The sequence below is a fragment of the Cyclopterus lumpus genome, chromosome 5, assembly GCF_009769545.1.
Source record: "Cyclopterus lumpus isolate fCycLum1 chromosome 5, fCycLum1.pri, whole genome shotgun sequence".
Classification (NCBI taxonomy): Eukaryota; Metazoa; Chordata; class Actinopteri; order Perciformes; family Cyclopteridae; genus Cyclopterus; species Cyclopterus lumpus.
The window spans coordinates 11,578,617-11,589,073 of record NC_046970.1 but is presented as its reverse complement, the minus strand read 5'-3'; the positions used below and the strand labels follow the sequence as shown (position 1 = coordinate 11,589,073).

The following is a 10,457-nucleotide window of genomic DNA, read 5'->3' as shown; positions in this document are numbered from 1 at the left end:
ACGGGATGTATCAAATATGTCTTCCTGAGAATCGCTTCTCTGTTCAGTACCATAATAACCCTCCTTTGTCACTGGCCTGTCAACTTTTCTACAATTCCCCCTGAAATAAAAAATTACAAAACATCTTGCTCATATGAAACATACCACTATCCCACAATCTATCTCACCTTGCACTATTGTTCCATACGGATTAATGCACCACTGCCAACAATAATAGCAGTCAATTAGGGGGCATCGGAAGTTGACATTGATACAAACTTTTAACTTTCTACAGCCAATTTTTCACCCCAAAAGGTGAGTATGTGTAATGATGTGCAGATGTGCATCTCTCTCTCTCTTATGTGAGCCAGACTCACACAGCAGGGTGTTTGTGAAGTACCTAGTGTGGCTGAGCTACTGTCTCCTCACCCCCAGACGTTTTACTCAAATAGGCGAGTTGAGGAGGAAGGGGCTGTAAATAGGTTGTCCAACGCCCAATGCCTCCCACAGAGCACCACAAAGCTAAAGCACAGTTAAGTACTAACATCACATATTGAGCTGACATGCACACACCAGGGATCAGAAAAGGTAGAAAAAAAGCATAACTTGAAAAGGACAAAGTGAAGACTTATTGCTAAAAATGTTTTCCTAATTCTTCACTACTTAATGCCAATCCCTAATTACCTGTGTGAAGGCATTCATGTTGTATATATGAGGGAGAACTTTTTCAGTGTGTGCGGGAGCCAAACAACGCTTGATTCTTGTTTTCTATTTAATCACATTGGCTGGCTGAACAAATCTTTGCTTTGCCAACTCTAATGTGATAAGAGTAATCTTTGTAGCCCTTTTCAAGTTTCTCTCAAATAAGCACTTGCCAAGAAAGGGAGGCATCCTTTGAGTGTGAAGTGAGGCAAGTGATTTTACCAAAACACACCACTTACGTGAGAACACGCGCAGGTTAAAAAAATGCGCTCATTGACGAAGCTGTCCACTCATACAGAAAGTTTTTTAAAAAGCATTGTCTAAATCAAACCTCATCAATGGCTGTATACAGAAATTTCACAGCCGCTCAAGGAAATCCTCTATATAAAAACTGTTTCTTTTATTGTCTCTTTCTCTCTGTTCATCTAATATTAAAACCAGGAACTGGGGTGTCGACACCTCTCAGTAGAAAACAAATTAAAGAACAACCAAACGAGTTTAAAACCTAGCCTCCACTTTGTCCTGTACTCTGACTCCTCCTGAGGAGTGTAGAGGAGGAAGCAGTGGAAGAAGAGAGGAGATCACAGGGCTCTCTCTCTAAGAGACAAGTTTGGGTAGGACTGTGCGAAGAGGTATGACCTCCCCTGACTCTCCCAAAATGTTGCTCCTAAGTTTGTTGTTGACGGTTGAGGCGCCTAAGCCAGGCCCTCCTTTGACCAGGATAGCGGGGAAGGAGGTGCTGTGGTGCTCTGGGAGCCTTTTCATGGAGGCCCCTTGGCTCTTCTCGGTCCCAGGTAACGGTTTGGGTAGGCGCCGATACAGCCAAGGGTGTCTGAGTGCCTGGATTGGTGTGAGACGAGACGAGGGGTCCCAGTCCAAACACTTCTTTATGAAGTCAGTAAAGGTGGGGTCCTCACAGCCCTTGAGCGCAGCACTCCACTCCTTGCTACCCGGGGGACCTCTCATCTTTCCTCGGCGAGAGCGAGACCCAGTGAGGACAGTGGCCCCCGTAGGCAAGGTGTTGGCGCCGCAGTAGCGAGGGTGGCCCTTGGAGTTGATGAAGTTCTTTGCCCTTTTTGCCTGCTCCAGGACCTTCTGCGGAGGCATGCCCAGTAGCTCCATGACACAGGCCAGCTGGTCACCCTCGTCCTCGCCGGGGAACAGGGGGTAGCCAGTCAGCAGCTCAGCCAGTATGCAGCCGAAGCTCCACATATCGATAGGAAGGCCGTAACGGGAGCCAAGGATCACCTCTGGAGCGCGATAGAAACGAGACTGGATGTATGTGTACACCCGCTGGTGTTCGAAACAGCTGGAGCCAAAATCAATCACCTGGCAGAGACAAGAGAGGAAAGAATCAATGTAGAAATCCTGTTATTGCACCACGGTCTTCAATGGCCACCCATGAATGCGTCAGGTGTCTTACCTTGATGCCGCTGCGTCCCTGCTGTTTGAGCAGGATGTTCTCTGGCTTGAGGTCACAGTGGATGATTCTGTGCTTGCTCAGGGCCTCCAGGCACTGCAAAATGGAGTGTGCAAACTTCCTGACCAGTGGCAGGCTGAAGCCCTGGAACTTGTTGCGCTTGATTAGCTCATACAAGTTCATGCTAAGCAGCTCAAAGGTCATGCAGATGTGGTTGCGGAAGGTGAAGTTTTCAAGCATGTGCACAACATTCATTGTGCCATTACGATCCTGCTTGCGCAGATGCTCCAGGATGCGGATCTCCTCCTGTGCCTGCCGATGGAAACGCTTCTCGTTGCGCACCATTTTGAGAGCCAGGTGCTGCTGCAGTTTGTGATCGTATACCTTAGCCACCTGGCCAAAGCTACCTTTACCAATGATCTGAAGGGGGCGAGCGAGAGAGGAAGATAAATACCGGGTTAGCTAAACATCAGATGGAGACAACGTTATTAATTTGACGGACACTCAACCATAATTGTGAAAGCCTAAAAATACTTCACAATATCACAGTATACGCGTCTGACCTTGAGGAACTCGTAGCGGTAAGCCAGGTGGTCATGGGCGACATGAATGTATCCACCCTGCTCATCATCGTAGCCACAGTTGTTGTTGCCTCCAGCAACTGCAGGCCTCTTCTTGGCATTGGGTCCCACAAAGAAGATGTCTGGGTAGGAGTGGATCTCCGTCTGCTCCAGGTTGGTCAGTTGAGACCGGTACAGTCTTAGAGCCTGATCAGGAGTGAGAGGGCCACACAGCTTCCCACTGTTCCCTCCATTGCCAACTCCATTAGGCCCGGAGGAATCACTGGAGCCCTTACTGGATTCAGTGCTGCGTCAAACAAGGATGACAGAACCATGGTGTTGAACGACTGAAGTGATGTCCCTCCTGCTTTTACATTTGTCTTTGGCCGCATAACATACTTTGAAAGATGTTTAAGTTTTTTGTGTGTCTTTATGTTTGTATCTTTCTCACCTGTCTACACTGTGCTCTTTGGACAGGCTGGAGACCGGGGTAGGTTTACTGGGCGTCTGACCTGTGGTCCCACTGTTCTGAGTGGCTGCTGTGGTTATGGCATTGATCTTTCGGTTATTGGTGGAGTCTTCATAGAGGTACTTAACCTTCAGCTGGCCACCTCGCACAGTTACCTGATCCCTCATTACAGTCTTGTTACTGACAACCTATCGGAGGAAGAAGAGAGACAATAGACAAAAAGAAAGCCATTAGCAAAAATCCCTTTGGTAAACCCTTCACTGTAGCGTATTCAGTCTATGAACAGAGTGTACATGTTGTACTTCATTATGTAGGAGACAGAGTTATTTGTGTTATATGAATTTATTCAATATGGTGAAGAAAGGACGGCTCTGTTTTTGACTATCTACAGACTAGTGACACATTGTGCACAACAGGGGCTACTTGTGGCCTGCAAACTCTCAACTGAGAGGCAACTGAAGATACTGTAGTCATGCACAAAATATTTTTTGTTGGCCTAAATCATGTAAATATTTAAATGAATAATAATATCAAAATAGAGTTGAGACTTTAAAGCTTGCTTTGTAACAGTGACGACAGAGAAGCTAAACTAGAATGTGCTAGTTAGTAGATCAGCTCAGGTTATGCTTGATACAGGCCGACATATCACCAGCTAACCTCAGAATGGCAGGCAATGAGCTATTAGCAGACATGCAGCAAGCAGCAGGTGAACCAGCACAACTGGATTTAAATCCAATCTGGCAGAAAATTCAAAAGAATAACAGGCCCACCCCCAAATATAACTCATGCAAAATGACCCATATGCCTGCCTGTGGTTGGTTTGTTAGCTGTTAGCAATTAGGTAAAAGGTATGGGCAATCTTTGGCTCCGCATTGCAATAATCGTTCAATTTGTAAAGTCTTGCGTTTAGCTTCTTAAAAAAAGGATTTAAAAATGTTTATTGGGTTTCAGAATGACTACACAGTGTACAAAACAAAAGCAATTAAATTCCAATTGAGTGATGTGGATTATATTTAGAGAGTTTGCACCTTACATCCACCTTTGCTTGGAACGACCTGAAAGTTTAGAGGAGTTTCAAAAAAGCTAGAGTCCTACTCTTGCCTGCCAGTAAACAACTTTGTTTCAGCAACCTCAGGAATTCATTCCGCCTCACTATCCGTCTCTCCCTCTCTTACCAGCGGAAAGATCCCTGCACAAAATTACAGAGTTCAAGGTAAATTACAGTCATTAAAGTCAGATTATACTCTTAAACTGTAGAAGCAGTATGGCTGTTAATAAGACAGACTGACGTAAACTCAGTATGGTCTTCCAATATAGAGACACGCAGAGAGGCATATCGATTGTGTTTGTCTATTTTACATGAACACTCCTTATTTTAAAAGCAGTGTGGCTTCACCCATCTACGGGACAGGAGATTTTTAACCTAATGTTTTCTTTAATACCATTAGATTGCTATACTGCCCTGTGGGGCCTGTGGTTTGGGCTTGTACTGAGCAGGTCCATGGCACACACCATGTCAGCTGATAAAGACAACACAACAAGGAAACATACTTTAAAAGTAGGTGTTGACATATTCATGTTGTCCATACATGTAACCATATAGTCTCAACATATTACAACAGCCCTACTGCTGACCCAGGATCCCATGCAGCTGTTGTCCCAAAGCTGTACTACAAACAAAGTGAATGTCATCGATTGGGCCCCTTCACCCAGACTCAAACCTTGGCCATAGAAATCAAAGCCATATAGAGCACCGACTGTGATGGATTATTGATTGACCGGGGAGGGGGCACAATTAGAAAAAAACATTTTTAAAAGTGACCAGTGGCGGAAATAAAAAGCAGAGTTAGAGATTTAATCTTCTTTCGCATCAAGTAATACTGAGGGTGGAGAGTCCTCTGTGTGCAAATCTGCATGGCGCAACAGAGGGAGAAGAGCTAATCTCTTTGCTGTCAGAGAAACACCTAAGTATGCCTTTCTCCTTCTCTCTCGAGCGCACACTCATCAGACATGCAGAGATCTAAGTTGGGTCAGAGACATAACAAAACTGATGTCTCATAATCCCGGAGCTAAGTGCTGCTACAATTTATTTTATTAGTTTGTCAATTCCTCTGACAAAGAACAGGGATGACATTTGGTTTATTAACTCTGAGCACTCAATGTACAACAAGCTGAACTGGGGCAAGCCACTGTCGGTCACATTCAAAACTTCAAAAGAAGGTATTACCTCTATGAGCGTGACAGAAAATGCAAAGGAGGATGGACATGGCTAGAAGGGAAAACCTTGCCTAACCTCTGTGCAGGCACCACTAATAGGAGGAATACACGAGATGGAAGCAGGGGAGAAAGGGGGGACAATGTTGATTGGTTGATTTCATTTGTAGGTCACATTTTCAAGCCCAATAAATCTTAACAATATATTTATCCAACAATTTTCTCTTCTGCTAGTGTGTGAGGCAATGGAGTATTATTGTTTGTGCGTGTGCATTTTCTGCCAAATGGGGCTTTTTAGAGAAGCAAACATAGCGGAAAGGTACCCAACTTGGATATTTTTATATATAATTAATAATATTTTTTAATTAATGTACATTTTCTTATTAATTTGTGTGTATCAACAGCAGTATTAACAGTAATTATCAGCGATTAATCGCATTATACGTTAAAAAAAATAAAAAATAAATCAAGAATGAATTAAAAACACGCTTTTATTTTAAAGTAATGTTATCAGAACAATAAAACAGGCACTCTGGGAGCAACAGCAAGTTAACATACGGTATATAAATCTGTTTAAACAAAACTCTGAACAGGTCTAGAAATTTTTTTAGAACACAGCTGGAATATACTGTGCTACTCATGGGTGTTTTTTTTTTTTAGTCTGTAAAGCCTCTGAAAAAATAAACACTTTCAGTGATGCAGGTTGAGCAGTTACACTGACCCCGCAGCCATTTTTGTAGTCCACTCCGTTTCATACAAATCAACGGTGTGTTTTGAGGCTCATACATCTTTCGTTGCGATTCTAAGGACGCTCCTCAGACTGACATCTTTCAGCCTGCAGTCCGTTGCTCTAAACTTGGCCAAATTTTCTTGCGGTGGTTTATCAACAGTTCTCCCGCACGCCGCATCCGAAGTAGTCTGACGAAGTTTCGCTCCACTGATTGTTTGGGTAGCTCTTGGCTGGCATCTGTGTAATGCTGTGTAAGTCGTACTTCATGCTCGTAGAACTCCGTGATAAGATAACTCCAGTTTGCAGTGGTTACAAATAACTTTGCTTTTATCAACTACGCCGTCTGGTAGAGATTTAAACTGAAAATGTCCATTTAAAAGTGCATTTCTCTATGTTCTCGGTCAATGTGCGCAGCGTGTTGAGCCCCTACCAGTGCAAAAATAATAATGCCTTTAATGCATGATAGAATTATTGTCGTCGTTAATGGGTGCTGCTTTAACGCATTAATAACGCGTTAACATGCCCAGCCCTAATAAAAGAAAGAATATATACACCACACATACACATATATATATATATATATATATATATATATATATATATATACATACATATAGTTTTTTGATAAATGTGCATCCTGTGAACAATTTCAAACTACAAAGTTCACACGGTTGGTAATTGCTTTTGGATCTCAGCTTGTACTTGTACTGGAAACACAAAATGGCTACTTCCCTTAAGCGAATCTGACACGGTCATGGAGAATCACTGGTGTAACACAGCCTCGTATCCCCTCAGGCAGTCAATCAATATTACTCACATGTTACTCTCATTGAAGGGTATAAACACATGACTGAATCACACAGGTTAAAAGATAAGACAAGAGATAAGCCTGCGAATCAAGACTAAGGGAAGAAGGAGCAGTGTAAATGTGATGAACGGGAACATGGCTGAGTGGGGAATATCTCTCTGAGGAACAGGATGTCTGAAGACAGAGTGTGCTCCAGCACAGGAAATAGGGCTTGTCGACTCTCTCTCTCTCTCTGTGTGTGTGTGTGTGTGTGTGTGTATATATATATATATGTGTGTGTGTGTGTACTTACTGTGTGTTTGGGCATAGGGGGCAGCACAGACGGACTGTTTGTATCTGCTTCGTCTTTAAGGATGTGGTCTGTCCTCATGTACGAGTCATACAGACCATCACCATGGCGTGCTAAAGGAACAGAGATAAACAAATAAATCAGTGTGATAATGTGGAATCATCAAAATCTGCAACACAGACGCACTCAGGGATAAAGGCTGAGGATGACGTTCAGAGGCAGCGTCTACAGAATGCAATCTAATCTCCACAGAGGCAGACAATCCTGTGTTAGTTCAAACCAGGAAAAATCCAAAGAGCTAACCTCAGAAGGGTAGATCACACAAACCTGGTTTCTGTAACCCAGTAGCAATGCCAATTGTCTGCCACAACATCCTAACCCATATTTACTGTGACAATGCCATTATTAGCAGATACATCCATTGTATCTATTGTGTCCAATACATTGTATCCAAGGCCAGAGATCCGACCTGACCAGCTTAGAGGGCTTTGGGTCCCAGATCGCGAGCGCTGCAAGTGGTATTATTGGCCTAATGAGGGTAACAGATGTCAGTGTGACGACAGCATATTTCCATCTACCCATCTGTCCATTCAGGCCAAGTCATGTAGTGCACACACCAGGTGTGCTCAGATAGAGCCCATATGGAAGGATGCAGTTGCTCGTTGTTCAATAGTGCTGTGTGCATGAGCTCACCTATGTGGCATCATGCCAACAACCTAAAGGACACTGACTAGATGGATGAGGGGAGCATTTGGGACTGCAGGAGGAAGCCAGTTACTCAAATGACAAACCTCCATCAGCCAGCTGTTCGTCTCAACAGTCATTTAGCCTACAAGTTGCCACTGCAATAGAAGTATTAACTGTGATGGCTTCAAATAACGCTGAGCCTCCTGTTAGCATAAGCCATTTCAGTGCTATTGTGTTGGGTTAGCTCATTAGAAGAAGGCCAAACGGTGGTAGGTTTAGCGTTCTCTCAGACTAGCCCTTGAGAGTATCGTAACCATGTGCAGGTGCGTCAGAGCCCATTTCCCTCGCGTTAGCGCGTCAACAGACCAGCTACGGGACACATTAGACCTGGTGCCTGGATACAGATGCATTAGGCCTGCACAACCCAGCAAACCGAGGCATTAGGGCTCCACACACAATATCAAGCATGGGCCTCGTTAGCCCTCTGCAAACGCTTACGCATTTCTCAGCAGGGGCTCAACGCTTTCTGTAAAACATCAGTAGCAAACTTTTTAAAGGGAGAGACAGAGGCTCAACTTCTATGTAACTAAACATCCAGTCTACGTGCACCATCTGACAGAGGCCTGGGAGCAATGTCACAGTTTTCTTATTTATTAATATAGTCTGAAGAGGTCAGAACTTCAGCGACATATAGAACTGCTGCTGGTGTTTTGACCTCTTCAGACCTTTTCTCTTTCTTCAGGATTCTTGAAAGTTGTGCCAGAAACCCTTTCTTTACTACGGTTACAACCTTGGCACAAGTTAATAGTAGCGGGCATAAATGTCAAGACTTATAAAACGGTGATAACACAATAAATGCTCACAAAAGGGGAGACGTAAAAAACAAAACAAACGTCGCTTCCTGGATTGTCTTCCAAAACATTCTCAGACAGACAGTCTCGTGATCGATATAACGTTGGAGTTGCAAACAAATGAAAACATGTATACAACCCGCGGCTCGGGAAATGCCCACGGCAACTACATCGGTCCGCTCTGTCCACGGACTGACACGGCGTGACATTTAACTTAAACCACGAGCCAAGGAAGAAGAACAAAAGTAACTCAAAGCCATTTTAGGCACACGGTATTTCTGTAAATGCCAACACGTTTCTTGGGATTGAAACTAACGCCATGCCGTGCTGGCAGCTACCGTTTTGAGGTCACTTATACTCGGAAACGGCATTAAAACAAGAGCAACACATTTAGGAAACAAAGGGCACAAACAAACACCGCAAGACTGTGGAGGTTAACATTACCTGTTGCTATTGGGCCCTCTGGTTTTCTGCTTATTATCATCATGACTGCATTTAATATGTAATAACAGCATCCGAAGCGAAGGGGGGAAAAAAACGAATAAAAAAAGTGGAAAATAAAAGATTCAATCTAGTCACGGAGCAAAACTTAACCAACAGCATGAATGACTTCACCGTCGCTCGTATTTGCTAATAAAGTCAAACACCCTATTGAGTTGTGCTTTCTATTGAATAAACTAACGTGTTGGGTTTAGCGAGCCTTCTTCTGGGCGATGACTGTATTTTAGTCTCGTCTTATTAAACCCAGAGTTGTGTACTCAGTGCTCTGCTCTGCTCTTCTCGCTCCGGCCAACATTAGCCGTGGCTGCAGTTGGAAAAAGCCAGAGCAGGCGATGGGGGTCGTTTCCTTCAGTTAGCTCACCAGCTAGCTCTCACGGTCACAAAAAACATTCGTCCGCCCGAGAGCCGTTCCGTCCGTGTAAAACCGTGTGAGTCCAACTGTTACAGCTCGCTGGTCTGACCCGTGTGCCCCTCGTTTTTCTCTGTCGGTACAGTGAGTCGATGCAAAGCACCATTCCGGTGCTTATTCCCGGTTAGCTGTTTTAGCAGGCTGCGGCGCTCGGTGAACCCCCACGATGGTGTCCTCCTTCGGGACAGCTTGGGGCCGCTTCGCTCGTCTTCGGGGAGGGCTAGCGAATACAGGCTATCTCTCTAGCTGTACTCAAGCCCGATGGTAAATATAGGCACAACCGGAACATCTCCTTAGCAGAACACCTTCACCTGCACTCGGTGCAATAACGCGGCGGTGTTTAATCCGTCTTCTCTGTGGTAGAAGTATCTTATTCGACGCGGCTGTGTGTTGTTGCTAAGGGCGTCTTCAGTGAGCTCGGAGTCAGCAGGCGAGGGAGGGAGGGAGCGGGGCGGTGCTTAGCGAGCAACCAGACGGCAAGCAGAAGGGCGCCCCGCAGCGTCCACCTGGAGCTCTGCACCGGAGCCGATGGGAGTGCGCTCAAGCGATACATGTTCACGGCTGTGGAGTCATTCAAGTTAGTAGTAATCGATAAAGGCCCCATCAGTTATAGGTTAGATCATTGATAATTACCATTCAGTCCGCAGTTATACATGTTGACTAGTCATTATTAGAATAAAAATAATGATAGTCCAAGACTTCAGGTATAATGTGGAATTTGATTAGTTTGAGTCAAAGCTCTGCATCACTTTTTCAAAAGGTCAGAGGTCATACGATGCATTCGTGTCTTTCTTAAGAATCAACAAAATAAAAATTATTATAATTATAATAAAAATTA

The 10,457-nt window shown here is 44.3% G+C and overlaps 1 protein-coding gene across 3 annotated transcripts; it reads right to left on the bottom strand.

Annotated features, from left to right (window-relative positions):
* Positions 1 to 294: 294 nt before the first annotated feature.
* dyrk3 (dual specificity tyrosine phosphorylation regulated kinase 3) lies at positions 295 to 10,050 on the bottom strand. Of its 3 annotated transcripts, none has more exons than XM_034532874.1 (6): positions 9,154 to 10,050; positions 7,175 to 7,284; positions 3,113 to 3,318; positions 2,665 to 2,968; positions 2,105 to 2,521; positions 295 to 2,010 (listed from the first exon to the last, which is right to left on the bottom strand). In XM_034532874.1, the coding sequence occupies exons 1-6, from the start codon at positions 9,194 to 9,196 to the stop codon at positions 1,279 to 1,281; spliced, it is 1,812 nt and encodes a 603-aa protein (XP_034388765.1). In that variant the 5' UTR covers positions 9,197 to 10,050; the 3' UTR covers positions 295 to 1,278. The 3 variants fall into 3 exon arrangements, with proteins under 3 accessions (XP_034388765.1, XP_034388766.1, XP_034388767.1); XM_034532875.1 differs by having other exon boundaries at positions 9,572 to 10,050; XM_034532876.1 differs by having other exon boundaries at positions 9,931 to 10,046.
* Positions 10,051 to 10,457: the final 407 nt, after the last annotated feature.